General features: G+C 40.6%; 2 protein-coding genes across 3 annotated transcripts; both read right to left on the bottom strand.

Moving 5' to 3' along the window:
- Window positions 1–315: 315 nt before the first annotated feature.
- IGIP (IgA inducing protein) lies at window positions 316–11,863 on the bottom strand. Its single transcript, XM_080920211.1, has one exon. It carries the CDS (start codon window positions 636–638, stop codon window positions 477–479), a length of 162 nt encoding a protein of 53 aa, XP_080776337.1. The 5' UTR covers window positions 639–11,863; the 3' UTR covers window positions 316–476.
- Window positions 11,864–11,998: 135 nt separating this feature from the next.
- On the bottom strand, window positions 11,999–20,644 carry PURA (purine rich element binding protein A). 2 transcript variants are annotated; one of them, XM_080920208.1, is made up of 2 exons: window positions 20,247–20,644; window positions 11,999–14,773 (listed from the first exon to the last, which is right to left on the bottom strand). In XM_080920208.1, exon 2 carries the CDS (start codon window positions 14,641–14,643, stop codon window positions 13,678–13,680), a length of 966 nt encoding a protein of 321 aa, XP_080776334.1. In that variant the 5' UTR covers window positions 14,644–14,773; window positions 20,247–20,644; the 3' UTR covers window positions 11,999–13,677. The 2 variants fall into 2 exon arrangements, with proteins under 2 accessions (XP_080776334.1, XP_080776335.1); XM_080920209.1 differs by lacking the exon at window positions 20,247–20,644 and adding an exon at window positions 15,317–15,386.
- Between the last annotated feature and the right edge of the window lie 579 nt (window positions 20,645–21,223).

Genomic DNA, 21,223 nt, shown 5'->3' with positions numbered 1-21,223 from the left:
ATAATTTATTCAAAGTTGACCCAAGGAGCCACAGAGGGAGTTTGTTCACTCACACACACACACACACACACACACAAAATCTTATAGGGAAATAAATTTGTTTTAAAATAAAATAGAAAATGGGGTTTTCCTGTGAGAACACATTTAATGCCTACAGCCAATTGATGAGTAGCAGACAAATAGTCTACCTGCTATGAGGTTCTGGAGATGTCTCCATTGACCAAAACCCAAGCCAAACCAAAACAAATGGGCCAACCAGATCCCTCCCCCACAAAAACGCTGAAACAAAAGACTGATGATCTGTTTATGTAGTCACATGAAAAATAAACATCTTTATTTTTTGCCTACTTTATTTCATTTTTTCAAATAAAATTTAAATCTGTACAAAGTATACTGTTACAGTATATATTTTGTAAGAACCAATGCCTAAAAGAATCACAATACTTCAATAAGCAGTACAGCAGACCTCGCTAGCTTCAGCTTTGATATTGAACAAACTCAAGCCGGCTGATGCACAACACGGTTGCTTGGTTTCCACATGGTGAGTTCCCAGCACTGAGATGGGAGAACATGACAGCAAATATGGTTATATTACAGCCCAACACACTGCGCTTCTTCATATGATAATAACTGCACATATTTAACACAGAATGCTCAAATTTACTTTTTAAATTGCATTTGCTTACTTTTTAGTTGGCAAAATTCAGCATTCTTAAATGGGGTCCCCAAACAGTGCAAATTAATGATATTCTATTGTATATTGGCACAACTCCAATAAGTATTAACTTGTAAACTCAAAGAATACCAAGAACTTACCCCTAGATTTTAACTAATATACACCTGGTCCATTTAACCAAAGTCATTTTGGAAAGATAGTAAAGAGCAACTCTATTTCTGAAAGGACATTGTTTTGACCACTCTTTAGAGAAGATAATTTTTAAATTGTCATTAAAATGTTTTACTATAAAAATTTTACAAATTTGATTAGAAATTTCAAGATGATTCACAGCAGACAAATACAAACTGTTTATATTCCAACAACACCAAGGTTTAGACTTTCAAGTGGAGCACAACCGTGTCAGCTGTGTTAACTGAAACTGGACAGTGTACTAAGTTTATAAGTGGTGCTGGGTCTAGCAAGTGTAAATACACAGTATATTTCAATGAAAAGAATTGTCTTCTTTATACTTTATTTGTTTTCCCATAAGGAAACATTTAATGTTTACATTCTTTAATAAAGTTAATCTTACATCAGAATATAACTTAATACTGTCAGCAACAGGGACCACACACAGTAAATAAGAAGCACATTTAAAATAAGTCTGATTTCACATAGATTAACATTTGTTGGTTAATAAAATATTGACAGTATTACAATCTTACAATATTTACAGTAAGAAAAATCTAGAGTAATATATACCTTTCACAGCAGGATTCCTTTTTTACGTTTTTCCAGTTTGGGATTGTGTGTACACAAAAAGCTCAAAATAAAGCAACTCTGCATGTAATCTTAAATTAATGGCTACAGGGGGACTCCATCACGACCACTAAAAATAATGGTGACTTCTCACGGAGTCTGTGGCATCTGAGAGCCAAGTTAATTTACCAAAATCTTGCTCAAACCAGCCTTAGTTTACCCAGATTAAACCAGCTAGTTACCCAAATTAAAGCTGCAGAACTCCGGCCTTCCTCAACTGCTAAAAACCCAAAAGACTTTCTCATTATGCTATAAGAAAAGAGGGGAAATTGGGTTCAGCTCACATCTTATGGTTGGAAGCTTCCAACCAGTGCAAGCTCCCTAACATATGCCAAAAGAGGGCCGGTTTCATCCCTAGACATCACAAGAGTCCACCCTCCAAGTATAAGGCATCCTGATGCCAAGTTCTCATTCTTCAACTCTTGTGTATCAAGATAAGGCATGAACCTGGCCCATAAAATACCAGTATCTTTGAGACTTGGGATTATGGCAAAGGAACAGTGTAGTTTACACTGAGAGCAACAGGAAAAATGGAAAGTGATGCACATTTCCAATTAAAATGACAAGAAGACCCACATCCCTAAACTGGAATTTGGCCAGGGCATCAGAGTTAGCACCCCCTCTCTGAGTACCACAAGCAATTCAGATGTGTGCTCTGGGCCTCCTCTTGGAGAACATCTACAGTAAGTAACGCAGTGTGGGACATTAGTTCAGTGACTCCCAAGAAAGCAGATACTGCTCTGAGGTCAATCCTCAGAGCTGTTGACCTGTCCCAACTCTGCTTACTTCACAATATCTGATGGGCACAGAGCACTCAGGGATACGGCTGCTGGCTACTTTGAACTCTAGATCTTACAGGTAATCAACAGGTATCTGGGATTGAATTAGCAAACTGTACCATGGCTCCTTAAACAGACACTGTCAGGTTTGAAATCATGTCAAGCATGAATCTTTGCTGTCAGGTCAGAAATCAAAGTGGGAATGAATGTTCCCACATCAGCCAAGGTTGTTTTGTTAAAACCTTAGAGGAGTTGGACAGTTTTTTCATTTTGCAAGTGATTGGTTACTTATTTCAGTCAGGCTGGATTGGCAAACCAGACTGAACTATTTCGTTTTGTGTTTTGATTCTTACATTGTGCTAACCCAAAGCAGTTGCATTTGGGCTAAATACACTGACAGAGAAAATTCAAACAAAAGTTTCAGCAAACTTCTGTGGCATTTTCATTTTGGAAGTCAATGCAAGATCGAAAGGTATTTCTACCCAACATAGTCTGTTTAAGTGTTTTATGTTACTTCCTTTTGGTCCTATACAGAATTTTATGACTTCTATATAGGTCTGAATGCTGCCCCGTGTAGATTCCTTCTGTATATCTAAAAATATATACTTTTCAGTAGTTCAATACATGGTTAATCTTCCCACAGAGGAAGATTTTTGTAATCACATGTTGCAAAGTAGAAAAACATCTCCTTTCTATGAAAGGAAATACACTTTTCTATTGTACACTTTTGAATAAGCCCAAAGGCATGCACCAAAAATCATTATTAAACTAAAACATGCACTAAAATGGTGTGGAATTAGACTTAAAGTGCTGCTTTTTGATTTTTAAATTTGAAGACATTTGTCAGTTTTTGAGTCAAAGTCCTCCCCACCCCCACCCCATGGTATCAAGAGAGAAAAGTAAAAAGTATGCATAAATCTTTTAGACAATTCTTTACATGGGGGAAAAGATGGATATATCAACTATCCTATATGTAAACTGGACTCCCAGTTTTAAATAAAATCAGTATTTACTGGTAAAAATCGTCAAAGCTAATACACCCAAACAAATGTTACTAGTAAATAATGTTCTACATAGAGAATAATTTACTTTGGTTTTATGCACCTTCTCAAAAATAATACTAGTGTCCCACACTTCACCAAACTGATGTGTTCCAGCAAAGTTGTAAGGCAACTTATTTTTCCCTAGTGCCATCTTTTTTTCCCAACAGACAAAACTAAAATCTTTTGGTGAGGAAGGGGTTAAGATAATGGCTAACCCCTTGGCATCCTGAGCACGGTTTATCAAACTCTACCCTGCTAAACTTGTCAGGCACCTTGACCCCTACCTTGAACCAGGACTGGCTCTCACATCTGGAGATGACCTGACTTCTTATAAATAGCTCTCAGAACTTTACTTCTCTTTCCCTTCTTTCTGGATGTTATAAAGTCTAACAAAGCTAGTTGCAATGTCACATTTCACTAGTAGGGGCCACCATATGATAATAATCCCAATCTGAAATGTTTTAAGCCAATAGCTCTTAATTTTATCAATTATTTTTATTACAGTTTTCTATAGTTTTCTCAGAGCAAAAATTTTTCTAACTTGGGTTTCAGAAGGTAAGTGATGACCCTGAGGTTGTAGTAAAATTATCTGTATTATGTGCATTTTTCCCCTGGGGAAGAGGGTCCATCACTTTCATCAGATTTTTAAAGGTATTTGTGACACCTCCCCCCGCCCCCCAAAGCACTACAGAGACTTAAGAGGGATACCCGTAATTCATTGTGTAATAGGATTGGGAAATGGAGGCAGACAACAAAAATTGCCTGGGGGTGGGGGTTGCTGAGCTTTCCCTTTATTTATATATGGGAAATGAGTGATTCAAAGTAGGAAAAGGAATTAATTAAGCTGGTTAAACTCCATTAAAAAAATAAAACCACTTGGTACAATTTTCTCACTTCCATATGTGGTAAATTTAGCCTCCAAGAAAAGGTATAAAGACTGAACTTTTCTTTTCCTAAGGAAATTTACAGATATAATGCTGAATGTTATCCACATTTAAAGAGCTAAGGCCATCAAATGTAGGTAACTCTAATGATGTGAGCCTTTAACTTGTAGTTTTGAGTATAGAATTATCTAGAGTCAAATCCACATTCATTAACTTTCATTTCCAAAATTGGTCCACATTTAGACAAGTACCTGGCACAATTCCTGTACATAAAATCTGGACTATGGTTAAACTTTCTATTTAAATTAAATCAAGGCTACTACTGTTCCACAACCATGCCACATCATGGAATCTAGCCACACACATCCATACCATGTTGTAGAAGATATTCTCATTTCAAATACATCACTGAATTTTCAACGGAATTTGCAAACACTATGAGCCACAGTGACCAGCAAACCATGATGGGAAAAATGTCACAATCAATACCCCATCCAGAACACATTCAGACCTTCCAAAATTATCTGAAAAGAGGCCTCTTACTTGCTGGTTTTAAGTATGAGGTGTGTAAAAATCTACAAGAAAAGAATAGAGAATAAGATCATTAAGTAACTTATAAAAACAATTCTAGCCAAAGATACATCTCTCTGTTCCATTGAGAAAACTCAATTTGTTTCCTTTTCCTTTCTTTTTTTCTTTTTGCAATTGTGAATACAGCATCACACATTCACAAGTACACTCTTTGTTCTCGGAATAGAGTCTATCAAGGAAGCTATAAAACTGCCAATGGTTAAACCAAAGTCCTGTATCCTTTGCTATAACCATCCCTCTAACAACATTATTCTTAAATTTTCAAAAGAAACACTCAATTCACGAAATACCAGCATGTGACATACACTACAGAGAAGTTATATGAACCTTATAGAAAGCTACAAAGAGGGAACTGCCACCTATTTACTTCCATTTTCTTAAGCACTTGCCCAGTATGACTCAAAGATCATTTTCTAAATGAAAACATACTAACACTCAAAAGCCAGGCCATTCTAGGCTGAAAGTTGGATCTCAAAGACACAATTTTATATACAGAAGACATATTTTCTATCCTAAGCTTTTACTTTAACAGTTTAATAAAGCTCATATTTATAAAGAATTTTATGGGCAAATAAAGATCTATATTAAAAATTTTATCAAAACAAAATTTATTGTTATATAGATAACATTAATAAATATTTTCTTGGCCTTATAAAGCATATGTAATTGCATATGAGTTTAACTTTGGGTGGGATATTGAAAACAATTTTGCAAGAAATTAGAAAAGACTAGAAACAAAAGTGAAAGTGACTAGTCTTTAATTTCCAAAAACTCAAGTGCAAAGATAAATAGTGCAATAATGGAAACTATAAATTTATAGGCCACTTACACAGTCATTTCTGCTTTTGCACTTTCCTACACTATTATCAAACCCTAACAACTGTATGCAGCATAGAAATGGGCTATCGTTTATCTCCATTGCCTAGACTCAAGGAAACCTTTCGGACTCACCCCAGTCATTTAAAGCACTGTTCTTTACTTCTTTAAAACAATTCCTAAGGGAGGAGCTCTTTAAGAAGGCTCTGCACAGATTAAACTATAGTATGTTAACTATAATTTAAAATCTGATACACAAAAAATGTGAAAATTATTCTAAGTGCCAACTCTGCAAATAAAGTATGTAAAAAAAAAAAAATAACCCCACTAATGTTAATGAACTTGACACATGACAAGAAAAAAAACACCTTCCAACTACAGGCCAAGACTTCCTTTTGGTTATTTTAAAACAAATTTGTAACAGGAATGTATAGTTATCTGATAAAATGAAACTTGAAAGTAATATATGAAAATTACTGGGAATAAACCCAGCAAATTTCTAGTCAATGTGAATTTGAGTTATGTAACTTTGAAAACAAATATTTACCCTAAATAATTTAAAACACTCTTGGGATTATAGAACAGATTACTAATCACTGTCAACTCACCTTACAAAGAACTCAAAAACCTGGGAGATATATTATGATTAACTTCTGTCTACCCTAACTACAAGGACTTCTACAATTTTAAAGTAGAAAAAAAAAAAAAACATGAGTTCAGGGGATGTGTCTAATTCTGAAAATATATTATCAAAGCCTCTTAAGATCCACAATGTTAGATGGCTACAAATGTAAAGGAAATAGAAAAGATACTTAAAATAGCAATTCAGTGATTGTATCTGGTTTACTATTTTCTAAATAAACACATGTTGACCAAAGGTGTCTATAAAAGAAGGATCTTTGGGTGCAGATCTTTGTGGACTATAAGGATTATTTTGAAATGCAAACATAAACTATGCTGTGACAAGAGCCCAAGAAAATAGTGGATGATAAATGTCACTGATAGTTTAAAAGGGGTAAATGAAAGAGGGTAAATTGTTATATTTTTTCCCAAAATAGTACATTCCCAACACCAATCTGCCTTGACCAGAAAAGCTGTCGTTTCCCAACTGTGCTATTTAAATTTGTTCAGAGGAGCAGACACACAAGCTTCAAACCATCATACATACACACCAAAACTGATCTGTATAATCCATCATCACCATTACTAGCTACAGATCAACTTCTCTTAGCCAACAAGAGACCCACTGACAGTTACTTACTGAAGCTCAACCTCCTTGTTCTTAGTTAACACCTCTTATGCAGAGTTCACCTTAATCTTTTTTCCTACTGCCAATAAAAATCCCTCCTACTTTACTTCCAATCATTCTGTTCTGTTATCTCTCATAACCTAATTCACAAACAGCTTTTTTCTTTCTCCTCTCCAATTTCTAAACCAGTAAGTCTCAGTTCTCTGCAACTTAAACACATGCTTCTTACACTCTTCATTTCCCAGATTTCTTAACAAGTACTCATTTAGATGCTCTTCAAATTGCCAAGTTAAGACTATGAGAAAAATAGCAGTAAGGGGGGAGGGGAGGCCAAATTACATCAAAATACAGAAATCTTTCTGGATCATCAATTGGCCATGTTCAAAAGAAAGAGTCATTATTTGACTTCTTTCTGAAGGAGGAAAGCTCAGATGCCATGAACAGGATCATAAAGGAGAATGAAGGAGCCAAGTTGCCAGACATACTTGACATGGAGGTCAAGAGCTACCAATAACTAACTACACTGCCTACTGTCAGTCCATTTTAGAAGAGTTTGACTTAATGTCAGCCAATGTAAATTATTACCTGATTATTATTACTGTTTGAGCTACTCAAGAATCACCTGTCCTGTAACTTTTAACTACCACTTAAATCCTCCTAGAAGTTTTTTGCATTAATACTTCTTAGACCAAAGTATATACCAATTCCAAAACACGAGTATGATTTTTCACCTTATAGGCCTTCTGAATTACTAAAGTGGATCCTAAACCAAGAACATTAAAACTCATTAGTTTAATTCCCCCCATAAAATGTTAAAAAATTAATTACTATGCAAAATAATAAAAAAGTATGTACTCATGGAAGCACAAAAATATTATGATTCCAAGAACAATAAAAGATTTCTGGTCTGTAAAAAGTAGCTTTGTTTTACACAAAAGATCACCATCACATTTTTACATCTCTCAACAAGACAATTTACCATAAAAGCTAGACAACAGAAAGAAGGCAAGAAAAGAGGGAGAAAATAGCAAATGTAATGGAAGGAAGGAGACATAAACCATAACATGAAGGCAGAAATGAAGTATTATAAATTCCTTACAAGAAAAACACCAGCCAGAGGCTATTTTTCATATCCAACTTTTCTGAAGATGCAAGATACCTAGACCCTTTAACATCCAAATTGGTAGTCAGTTTGTAGATGGAGGATGACAAAATGCTTAGAACCAGCTGCATCTCATATTTCCTCTGCTTGCTCTTTAATCTCAAAACTCTAATGCTAATTTAGACTATGCTAATGCTAGTTTAGGTCATCATTATGTGGCCCATAATAATGAAATTTCTGCTCAAAAAGAACCAGTCGAAAGGCCTAGGCCTTAAATTTAGGTTTGATTTTAGGATCAAATAGCGTCATAAATCTTTAAATCAGCTTTTCTTAAAAAAATGTACTGCAAACTCTGTAGAGTTATGGTAATTCGTGCTGCTGGATTAACAGTCACTTTAAGTAGTGATCACTTTAGTTTTATAGAGTATGTTACTACCAATGGCCTAATTTTGGCTTACAATGAAGAAAACAATGTTTCAATATGTTTAATGTTTAAAATTTTTGATAAAGTTTAAAATGAACTTACAAAACTAGTAAATTTGCTTAGGCAATTAGAAAGATCTCTCCCTTAGTCTATTCTCATGACAAAACATGAGCTCTCTAATACTGATATGCAAATTTAGAGATAACCACCATGAATGTTATACTCAGAGTTCTCACCCATTGTTTTCATCTAAAGTGCTGAAGATTCCCTTGTCTTAGCTTTCTTTCACACAATAAACATCATTTCACCCTGCTATCCAAGAAAGGACAAAGAGGGAAAAATTGATTTTCTATCTCAGTTTTTATGGGGAAGAAAATATTAAAAGTACACTTATGTGTTTAAAAAACAGTGGAGCTATAAAAGCTACCCAAGTAGTTTCAGGAAGCCCCATTCTAAAATCATCTGAAAATATGTATGGTCTATAAAATTAAAAATAAAAACTAATAGAAAATACTGGAGAAGAGAGGATAACCCATGTAGAGATAAAAATAATTCTATGCCCATGGTAGGGTCACCATGGCTGGCAGATTAACCCAAAATGTTAACAGAGAAAACTGTTGTTTAAAAAGTTTCAACATTGCCAAAACACAAAAATGTTAAAAGGGCAGAAACAGAACTAAGATGATTTCTCCAAACATCAAGCTCCATAAAATTTTTTTTAAATCAAGAATAAAAAAAGATAACGTTACACCTTTTCCAACACTCTAAATCTTAATTCACATAAAGATGCTTTGAAGTGTTTGGATCACCAAACCCACCCAAGATTCATCTCAACAGATTTGTCTTTTTCCCTCCCTTCCACCCAAATTTAGCTCCATTTTCCTGCAGAAAAAGGTACAAACTCCTACATTGATAAGAACAAGAAATGAAAACAGTGAGTACAACTGATAGAGATCCATCGACTTTTATTACAAATGTACTTGATCACTTGGCTTCAAAAAATTTAAAATCAATATACCCTAATATCTGTATGCCAGTACAAAGCAAACTGTTTTACAAATTAAATACCTAAAAACTTGACAAAAATATTAAAATTTGATGAAAAGCAATTATAAAAATTCTTAATCTCTCTCTTCAAAAAAGGAGGCAGTCTTTCAGACCTATCATACAATGTTAATAGTATTCAGCATTTTAGAACAGGTAGCTAAATTATATTTTTTATGTCAGCATTTAAAAAACTCTTAAACTAATAGATTTTATTTGTATATGCTCCAGTTAAGTTTGTGAATGCCATCTGATTGCAATATAATCAACTCTTTAATTCAATTCTAATTTATACCTATTTAATAATTTGCATAGCTTGAAAGGGATAAAGGTTATTCTATGACTAATTAACATAAACTATTACAGTGCTATTTCTCAAGGCAATAAGTATTTGCTCCCAAATGAAAGTATCTGTCTCCTTTCAGCAGGGGTTAAAATCACTAGCAGCTTTCTCCATTACCTAAAAACAAAAACAAACAAACAAACAAAAAAAACCAAAAACTGAACTAGTTATCCATCTCTAGATGATAGACTTTTCGAGTCAAATTTTAACCCCTGCATGGGACTAGAAAGTGAGACTTTCAAGGTCTTTTAAATTTCTCATTGGTTTTGGTTTCTACTTTCCATGGCTTTTGAGAAGCTGGAAACAGTTTGTCTTTCCTGACTACTTTGTCTTTTTCCCCCTCATTTGGCAAATATTCATCTACCTCCAATGTGTGTCTAGTAAAGGAAAAGCCAATATGGCTTTCCTAGGAACTTCCTTTGTTGTCAAAGGCATATATGATTTCAACAGTTCTGGTTAGTTAACTTTAGCTCCCTCTGTGGCTGGATGACTGCTGCTTCTAACATCAGCATGATAAATAGGAGGCACAAATAAAAGGTAGCTTTAAAATAAGATTTGGTAATTTAAAGGGGGGGGGGAAGCCACAAATACCATCACTACTACCACCACCACAACCAATACACACACACACACAGACTTTCTCACTCTTGAAATCTGGTGGCTGATCTTTGAATCAAATTACTTGACAGTGTCTCTCATTTTTTAAAAAAAATCAATATTTCAATGCATTTCAAGTTTTCTTTTTTACTTAGGCAAATAACAAAGTTTAACCAAGCTCTTGGACCTTAATTATAAGACAAAGCAGATCAATAAAAATAAGGCAAACTTGTCATGAATTAAGTTCTGTTTGCTTGTTTTTGGCACATTTGATCATACTGTCTTCAATGAGTAACACATATGGTCAAATATACCCCCCCTTTTCAGCACAAACTGGGGCTACCCACTAGTAAAATAAAAACAAAAAGAGACTCTAACATAATACATTGAAATATAGAACCTTGGTAAAGTACTGAGCACCTGGGAGGGGAAATGTAGGGGAAGGATGAAAGAGGAGAAGGGAAGGGGAGGTTAGATCAATGGGAGAGAAAGTGAGATGCTTTAAACAAAAAGAGCATCTTTACAGTCACTCAGTCTTCTCTATGACCACTTTTTAAGTCTTAAAAGATCTGCATGTGGATTTTTTTTTAAACCCACTGACCATAAATCAGACAATGGATTCAAAGTCCTAGTAAGATTGTGTTTAACTGTTAATAGTGTAAAGACAACTGCACAATATTATGTGCTTCTTGATCCGGTAGGATTCCAAGCAGAATCTGAAGTCTACAGGTAAGAAAGGTTTCACTTTAGGTAGCTGACCCTAAAGAAAACCTTATGAAAGAACTTGCATCTCAAAGAAAGGACACTTTGCCTAAGTTTGCTGTGTTTTTGTTGACTTGCACTACTGACTGCTGGCTACTACAAAACACTGATCTAGGAGTACTCCAACAACTCGTAGCACAAGGCTTAACTTTAAGAAGCTATAGTAAACAAGAGACAAAATCAAAGCAATTCTCTTTCCTAATTAGAAACAGCACAGAGAATGCAATCTTTTCCATATCACAGTTAAAGTACAGTGAACAAAACAGCTCAACAAACCTTAAGACAAAAAGTGCAGGTTATTAATGTTTACATGCAGTTGATAAGCATTCCAAATGTCACATTATGCACTGTAAAAGCTCAACTTTACTATATGAAAATAATAAAAAATGCACCTTGGGGGGAGGGGAAAGCAATTTAATAATTTCCAGTGATTTTGTAAGTAAAGAAACTCCTAACTATTTTACGGTCACCTCATGTATGACATTGTATGAATATGAAAAGCAAACAATGGGAAAATGCACAGTACAATGAACAGAACTTGCTATTCAACACATACAGTAGATCTCAAAAACAAAGACAACACACTCAACCAGAAAGCTTAAAAATATCAAATCAAAACCTAAAGAGCCAGCAGGAAAAAAAAATCCTTCAAAAAAGACAACTGTTCTGCCTTCCTAGGCCGATGCTTTCCAATGAGAGAGGTACTGACCCCTTCCCAGTCCTACAGGTGGTTTCTTCTACATACAGCAGGTAGATCTAGATGGCTGGATTTGCCAAGAAACAATTGCATGCCCAGAACTCTCTCTGTCAGACAAGATCCAAAATCCTCTTTTTTTCTTTTTTCTTTTTTTACCAAAATACTTTCTACAGAATTCCAAACCAAAATGTACTGTATTTAAGGCATCTTTTTTATAACATTTTCTCTTCACTCAAAGATGATAGTCATGCAGCAGTTTAATGATAAAAAATATATTAATATTTTACTATACAGCAGCAAGAAGTTAGTTGTCAATTAAAAGCACACAAACATCTTTAAATGAAAACCTGTAAAAGACTATCGTTACAAACAATTTCAGTGGAGGACACCAGCTGGGTAAAGTGCTCTCCTAAGCTTGCGTTTTCATACCCTACACTTTGAATATGAGTGATAATAGAACATACTTTTGACAGAAGGCTTGTACACTTGGGAACACAAATACACTTAGCATATAATGTAGCCAGTAATAACTAGCACCACAGCTACATGGAAATCCTTTACATACACCAACTTGGCTTTCACTTTTGAAATGAAACTCAGAATCCATGGCTCAGTAGGATAACTATAATGGTGTTGCTTTGCTTTTAAACAGGTCTACATAAGTTAATAGCACTGACAAAAAAAATCAAAGGATAGCTTCTGACCTCTTACAAGTTTAGGAGACAGTGCTAGTGACCACAAATAGACTCACTACCTGATATCCAAGTACAGGTTCACTGGAAATTGCTGCACGTTAGTAAGGTTTTTAAAATCTTTCTACACATAATAAAAAATATATATTATGAACAATACAAGTACATCTCATATACACAATAATAACAAAACACCTACTCAGTCAAAGCAAACAGATGCAGAAAAATATTATGGGAAGTTTCCTTTTTCTTTCTCTTTTTTTCTTTTACTATTTGAATAACTTTGGTTCCAACCATAAAAATCACAACTTAGCAAATTTCATTTAAATGCCTTTTTTAATAATTTCTTCATGTTCACAGAAGTTTCACTGACCATTTTATATGTTTAAGGTCCAGATGCAATGCATATTGTATAAAAGAGAGCACTTATTGTTTACCTTGCATGAATTAAACCTACGTACCTTGAACTCTACAAACTTCTGCATAACATTTAGACAAAGCTCAGACACACAGCATGCCTAGCCCTCATATATATACACATCTCTAATCACAGGTATATAGGATGTCAAATATACTATAATAACCTCCATGTAAGGTTTGAAATTTGGTAACAAAATGAGAAAAACTAAAAATATTATTTTACGTGTTCTAAAATATCTCTTTTTTTGTGCTAAAGTCAAATGTTAGCTCAACATGAAAAGGACTTTTTTATATAATTCAGCAATATTATAATCTTGACCATTTTGCAAACACTTTTAATAATAATAGCTTAAACGTGTACAAAAGTTCTTGGTTAATTAGGGAAATAAACACTCAGTTCTTTATATTTTTTAATCAAGTAGGAAACACAGTTCATATAATGTTATTACTTTTTGTATATTTTTTTCTTTTTTGTTTTTAGCAGCTGCTTACTGTTTTATATGGTGGATAAAGTGGACAACATCCAGCGATGGGTGGCAAGTCAAGAAGAGAAACTGTCAGTTGGTGGAGGTTCTGTGGGTGGTGCTCCCTTGGAGTTTTGTTTTTTTGTTTTTTGTTTTTTTTTTGTTTTTTTTTTTTTTTTACTTTTTATTTTCTCTCTTTACAGTATATTTTCTCTGTGTGTGGCTGTGTGTGTGTGTGTGTGTGAACACGTGTGTGTGTGTGTGTGTGTGTGTGTGTGTTTCATTCAGTTTGATCAATCTTCTTCCCCTTCTTCCTCACCCTGCAGTAGCAGGGTGGCAGCGGTGGTCTCTTCTTGCTGCTGCTGTTGCTGCTGGTGGAGCTGCTCACAGGCGGCCCGCTTCTCCCTCTGCTTCTCTTGAATCTTCTTCATCTCCTCGGAGTACTTGCAGAAGGTGTGTCCGAACTTGGCCCACACCTTGTAGGGCACGGTGATGGAGTTGCGGTAAGTGGGCTTCACCTCACTGACTCGCATAAACACGCCGTACTTGTTGGAACCCACATCGAAGAAGAAGCGCTTGTTGTCCACAGTCAAGGAGGTGCCCTCGGGCAGCTCGGCCGGCTCCTCCTCCACTCCATAGTCGTCGATGAGCTTGGCCAGAGCGTCACGGAACTCGATGAGCCCCTGTGCGGGCAGCGCAATGGTCTGGCCCTGCGTGGAGCCCAGGCCGGGCCCCCGGTTGACTGTCTGGCGGATGCGCAGGAAGCGGCCGCGCTGGTTCTCCTTGAGATCCATGTAGTACTTGCGGTTTTCGCGCACCAGGAACTCGCTCTTGAGCGCCCGGCGTGGCTCGTCCTGTGCCTGGGCCAGGTCGGGCGGCTGGCTGGGGCCCAGCTGCGCGTAGTGCTCGATGAAGTCGCCCAGGTAGTCGCGGAACTCCACTGCCACAGACATGGAGAGGGTGAGGCGGCTCTTGTTGCCACCAGCGCCCACCTCAGCGATCTTCAGGAAACGGCCCTTAGCGTTCTGCTTCACGTCCAGGTAGAAACGCTTGTTCTGGATGTCCACCCGCTTGGAGGCCAGCTCCTGCGTCTCGTGCTGCAGCCCCCCCGGGGCCCCGCCGCCGCCGCCACTGCCGCCGCCGCCCCCGCCGCCACCACCGCCCCCGCCGGAGCCTGAGCCCGAGCCCGGGTGCCCTAGGGAGCCGCCCGAGCCCAGCGCCGCACCACCCTGCTCGCTGCCGCTGTCTCGATCCGCCATGATGCTGCGCTCCGCCGCCGCCTGCCGCTCCGCCCGCCGCCTCAGTCGCCTCAGCCGCCGCTGCTTTCCCTCCCCGGCTCCGCCTGCTGCCGCCGCAACCCCCACAGCCAGTCAGCCACTCTCGCGAGATCTGCGGGAGAGACGAGACAGACGAGACCCGGTAACAGGGCACTGACTCCCCAGTACAGTAGCAGGGCGCCCTACTGTACGCACCCACCCGCCTGCCGGCACGTGACTGCGCCCCTTCCCCAGGCCAGCAACCCCGCCCGCCTGCCCGCCAGGCGGCGCCCACCCGCCGGTCCTCGCCCTACACCCCTCTCTGGAGGGGGGGGGGAGCGGGAGCGCCGCGTCGCAGTTTTGGTGCCACCGCAGCCTCTGCCGCCACCACCGTAGCTACCCCTGTTGGCCAGATCCTAGGCAGCCTCGACTTGAGAAGTCGAGGGGCTGGGGGAATGGAGAGGGTAGGAAGAAATATGTCCTATTGAGCACAGAGATCAGGCCTGGTTCTGTTTTCCAGTGACCCCAAAGAGAGGATGTGGGGGAGGGGCCTTCGCAGCTCAGCTGAGTAGGATGCAGAGGGGACACCGAGTCACGGCCTCCCTTGCCCCTGTGGGCCTGACCCACACCCAAACCCAGACAGTGTCACCCACCACCAAGCAGAGCTGTCTCCTACCGCAAAGCCGAAGAGGCAGGCGAGGCAAAAGAGGTGCTGCGGTGGTAAACCCTTAGCTGCAGAGGGGGCTGCTGGGGATGAGGACCGGGCGCCAGCAGCAGTGGCGCGGAGCAGCAGACACCTAGCCCGTCCCTCCCCTCTCCCTCCTCTCGCTCCCGCCGCTCCCCCTCCCCGTGCACGGCAGCGGCTCTGGCCTCAGATGATCCCGCTCCCCCTCCCCCCAACCGCAGCCCCGCACAGTCGGGCGGGCACACTCACCAGAGGGGGGAGCTGGGCTGAGGACAGTAGCCGCACCAGGGCTGAGGTGCCCGCAGTGCCTATTCCCATAGGCTATGCCCTTACTCTCAAACGATAATAAAAAAGAAACCCGCACTCACCCAAAAACCTGTGACCAGCCCCCTTTGAGACCACGACTGCCTGGTTGCCCCCCCTTCTGAGATTTGGGAAGGGGGGCACGCCGCTTAGGGCTCAGCCCAGCCTGGGTTGTTGGCCAGCTCTGCAGATGAACCAGGCCCTGTTGAGCATTCAGACCCCAGCCCACTCTTCTTTAGAAGGACCCAGAATGGAGGAGAAAACCCAATCAGGCTTTTGGAAATTCATGAACTAAAAATGTCAGGAATTTCCTGGGAAACGCAGTTCCTTACAGGATTCATTAAACCAGGATCACTTACCCTTTTACTCTTCCACCCTGAAACTCAGCAAGTATCAATGAGAGCCCCCCACAGTAAAATATTAGATCTCTTGCATTTTGTGCTGACCAGTTGCTGGCCATTAACATATCAGTCTTCAGATGATGATACTTAAACGGGATCTTATGAAGCCATAGGAAGGGGCCCAAGAATAAAGATGGAGATCACAAACAATTTTTTTTTTCTTAAACTATGATCCACAATCTAGGGCTCATTTTCCAACACCCAGACAGTGAATGCTTATGCCCCCTTCACTGCAGTGTGCAGTCCTGACAGCTATGGCAAAGCTAAGGCCTTGCCAATGACCCCAAAATCCACATTATTAGAGAGAATACAGATCATGCCGCCTTACCCTGGCTTTTCAAGAGACTGCTGTCTTCACCCTAGTAATGTACCTATACAGCTGTGGATTCCACTTCTGCTGAACTTCTCCTTTCCTTCTATAATACAGAGCAGTCTTCCCCACTTAGCTGCAGAAACCAATAACTAGATGATTGCCCAAAGTGGGGAGGGATTGAAGTAGGAACAGTCAAGGGGCAGATGCATTTCTAGTCCTGAGCCGGCAAAGCCCCTTAATATGGCTTTCATTTTTGGGGCAAACCTGTCTGGTATTCATGTCTTCTGTACCTCCGTTTTCTCCCATCCTCCATCCCTAGCAAGAGCCCCATTTTACTTTTCATTAGCCACATTCACTACTTCCCATTAAAGAGGAAGAAACAGGGCAAAGAACCCTAGCCACCAAAGAGCAAATCAGAGGAATCCTGTGAACCAGCCTGAGAAACATGCTCCTGCAAAGAGTGATATCTGAAGGAGCTCAAAGTGAGGAAGCTCACTCTGAAACAGAAACCTTTGCTTTGGGCCTCACAAAGAATTTCTCCTTAATTTAGAAGCAATCTCTAGAACCACATAGGGCCTTTTCAGTGCTGAGTTTCCTGTACTCTCCACTCCCAAGTCTGTAGTGTTAAGGAAAGCAGGAACTTTTAGAGGATTTCAAGACAAAGAAAAAAAAAATTCCCCGAAGACAACAGAGGTGCCTACAGGCTCCCTACATGCTTCCTCTGATTAGTCAGGACCCTGGATAGACCCCGGCAACTGCAGTAACCTAAATGCGAGTGATGCGGTATTTGCATAGAATAGAGCAGTATTATGCGCCCACATGTAAACCAGGAAAGATTCAGTTACGTTCCGATCTAAAGTGTTGGCTGCTCCTCTGAAAGAGTTTACAATGAACCAAACCCTGCCCCCTAATGAGAGCTCAAGACAACAAGGCCAATGAGCTTTTGATGAGGCTACCCGCAGCCAGTCCCTACATTCTTCTAGGTTTGGGGCTTCAAACTGCCTTCCTGGACTAACTTCGATGTTTAAATTTCTTGTTGTTCCAAAAATTTATTTCCTGGGGTTCTGAAGCAGTTTGAATTTGGGAGCGCCCTGATTTTCTGGGAGAAAAGGGGGCTATCAGCAGGAATTGACTTCTTCCCTGGAGCAGAGGCAACTGATGATGTTTCTAGATAAAATACAAGTTAAATATCATTTGCACACTTAAAATAGAGATTTTAAGTGAAAACCAGCAAATAACTGAGACCTTATATCTAAAAAGTAAACTAGACTGAAGATTCTCCCTCTAACAATTCAACAATAAATTAATTAGATAGTATATATTTACTACTTCACCAAGAATGTCAATTTCAACATAAACCCTTAAATGTGGGCTTTTTCCGAGACTAAAAGGTAAAAGGCGGCTTTCCTTAGGCTACGGGTATGACATTAGACCTCAAAGGCAGCCAGGAAAAATAAATAGTAACTTACAGGAAAGTCTTAAAATGCTCACAGCTTTAAGTAGAATTTAAAAGTTTTATCTGCATCCTGGCTTTGGAAGATCTATTAAGAAAACAGTGGACTTAAAGAGACTTTTAGCGATTTGCTAACTACCTAAATAGACTAACTTGATAAATGAAAAACCTGTTCTAATGTTTAGTTCTTTGAATCTATTACTTCAATACAGCTGTAAGACTAATCTTACAATTTCAGTACAATGTAGGGAAAACTAAAAAGAAACGAAATATGATATGGAGCAAAATATCCACATTAATGAAAAATCATCAGAAAGAAACATTCCATTTTTACTCAAATTTTACTTACATTTATCTACTAAAGATTTCTAGGTCATTTGAGCCTCTGAACACTATACACTCACATTCTTCTTTAAAGAGAATCAGTATTTTAAAAAATGAATCACTACATATTCAACAAACTTACTCACATTTTTTTTTTTTTTTGGCACAAGGACACATTCTAAGACAGACCAAGAAGAAAGATAAAACCTCAATTTTCCTCTGCTTAAACTACAGGTGATTCTAAAATAATGTAATTCATCTTATTTTTAAAGAAAAAAATCCAACACATAGTTAATAAAATAAACTTGAGCAGAGGCTATTTACTTCTGGATAGCAAATTCTTGATTGTATAGTTCCCAACAGAAGCAACACGTTAAAAGCACAAATTTCACCCCCAACCCAACCCTAAAAGAAAACATTGTAACTTAATTCAAGTGCTACTTGAGTAAAAGTAGACAATTCTCTGCAAGACTTAAATCATTAAAAACAACCAATAATTGCACCAATTAGGCTGAAAATATTCAATGCAGAGGAATTCCCCATTTCTTCATGGCTAAGAGAACGCTCTCAAATAAACCTGAACATTAACATCTTCATCTCAAAGAAGTAGCATTTTATGAATCCTTGAAAAGAAACTTTCAATGTCCTACCTATTCCTGATAACTAGCTTTCTTTGACATCATACTAGAGATTTAAATTAAATTAGAATTAAAGATATAAAATTCAAATTCAGAAAAGAACTATTGTAGTCATCTATAATCTTCCCATTTCCCAAATGTTTTCATTTTAAACATTTGTAGAAGAGTTAAATTTATCACACATTCTAAAATCCATAAAAAATTCAGAGAATCCAAATTTTATGTACCCTCAAAGGTCCAAACAAAAACATCTGAATCAAATGTCAAAAGCTCTCTCTTCATCTGATATTTAATGGTTTTACTAGTACTGTACTCCAAGAACGGAAATCAGCAACTTTTTCATACTCTAGCAAACACTCCAATTTTCAACGCCACAATTCCCTTTAAGTCTTTTGGGCGGGGGGGGGGGGCAGTGAGGGTGAAGGGGGGAATCTTAGAATAAATAAAAATTTTCCTTTCCCTCCAAAAGTCTACCAAAAGATGCCAAAACAAATCCAGCCTATTGTAAATCTCCCTTCCAAGGACATGGAACAGAAACATAGATACTAAAAGATGATTTAAAGCTCTTAGATGGACAAATACTTAAGGGACCCTGATTAGAACGAAACAGAGCCTCCAGGACTCTCTGAAGAGTGAGGAAATGAAGGTAGAATTTTTTTCGGGGGAGGGGGTGAAGGCCGACAGCTCCTTTACACCTTGCTGGTCTCTCTTGGGCTTCTACCAAAGTTCAAGCTTATGGTAGATGTATTTGTAGGGTCCCTTCTCTTCCCCACCTCTAGTCTTCCTCAGAGAAGGACCCTCTAGCCCCACATCCTTTCCTTTTGACCCCCACCTCCGACAAAAAAATGGAGTTGGCTATTGAGCAGACAGACAGACTTGGAGCTCCGGCTATTGCTCAGGTCACCCATTCTTGGGCCTGGCTTCATCTGCGATGTCAGCACCGATTTATTTTATTTTATTATTATTATTTTTTAACAACGCACCCTGGGCGTGTATATGTAATTTGGGGGAGGGGGCGGCAGAGCAGGAGATAGGGTTGGTAGTGGAATCTAAATTATAGATCCCTCCTTCCTCTCCCCACCTTCAAGGATTGCTGTACTAGGAGTGTCGGCCACATCTAGCGCACTGTCCCAGGCCTCGGGGCCACGGTGGTCTGGGGAAATGGGGGCTCAGGGATGGCTAAAAAAATCTGCACCATTGATAGTCACCAGTGCCTGCAGAGGGAGAATTGTTTTTGTCTTTTTTTTTTTTTTTTTTTTTTTTTTTTTTTTTTAATTTTTAGGGGAAAATGTTATGTTCCTTCTCGGAAGTGGGAGGGGGTTCATTCGTTCGTCTCCGCCAGGCCGCGGGGGGGGGGGGGCGTTGCTGCACTGCCTGGGTCTGCAATGGCACTATAATTATTCCTTGGCTGAGAGGACAGTTGCAGGGGACAAGGTGGGCGGCACCTCGAGTGTGTCAGTGACAGCAAGCAAGGTCGCGAGGGGCTTACCGGGGCGGGCGGGCTGGCGGGCGCTGTCCTGCCGCAGGTGAGGGAGGGCGCAGGCTGGAGGGAGGCCGGCGCGCGCGAGGCGGGCGCGAGGAGGAGGGAGAGGGAGGCGCGCGCACACCTGTTCTGGACGGCGCGCGAGCCGAACGGCGCCTCACTCGGGCTCTGCGGGCTGAGCCGCGAGGAGGGCGGGCTGCGGGCGGGGGCGGGCCGCGAGGGGAGGGGAGGAGGCGGAGGCGGCGGCCGCGCGGCGGGCTCGGGCCTCGTTCACTCCGGCTTTCGCTCCCGCGGGCAGGCCAGGCTGGCACCGCGCCCCTCCTGCTCACTCACAGCCCCGTCAGCTCTCTCCTTTCTCCCTAGCGGGACCCGCTCGCCGCCGCCACCGCCGCCGCCGCCGCCACGGCGAGTCGTGGCAGCCAGACGTCGGCGCGTAACCCGGCGCTCCGTGCGTGACTCCGGGCGACGTCAGCGCGCGCCCCGCGCTGCCCACCCCCTCCGTGGCTCGCGCTCGCGGCTCCGTGGCGGCCGCGGTAGCCGAGCGCGCTCCTCGTTTCTGCCTCGCACTCGTGAACGCGCCCTCGCTGCCTTTGGCGCGTCAACACCGCAGCCCAGGCCCCAGGGCGCGTCTGAGGACTGGGCCCGGGTGGCCGCTCTCTCCCCACCCGGCTCCCAGGACACCCCTAGGGGACTCATCCCTTGTGGGCGTTCGCAAGGCCCAGGCTGGGCTCCGGCCCTGGTGGGAGCATGAAGGGCCTGCGCCAGCTCTGCGTTAAGGGCCTCAGCGTCACTGCGGATGCCGCTGCCACCTCGTCACACGCCCCCTCCCTCGCCCGGCTCAGAGGCAGCGAGCCTTTCATCTCCCCGGAGGGTCTCACCTTGGCCTTGAGACCCTGGCTGACAGGGGATGGAGGGGCGGAATTAGCATAAAGCAGAGAGGCTAGATGATCAGGCTTGTGCTTCAGGAACCATTGACAGGAAGT

This window comes from Micromys minutus (assembly GCF_963924665.1).
Source record: "Micromys minutus genome assembly, chromosome: 8".
Lineage (NCBI taxonomy): Eukaryota > Metazoa > Chordata > Mammalia > Rodentia > Muridae > Micromys > Micromys minutus.
This window is presented reverse-complemented; position numbering and strand designations above follow the sequence as displayed.

Coding starts and splice junctions, on each gene's coding strand:
- PURA (XM_080920208.1), bottom strand. CDS start 14,643: ATGGCGGATCGAGACAGCGGCAGCGAGCAGGGTGGTGCGGCGCTGGGC.
- IGIP (XM_080920211.1), bottom strand. CDS start 638: ATGTGCAGTTATTATCATATGAAGAAGCGCAGTGTGTTGGGCTGTAAT.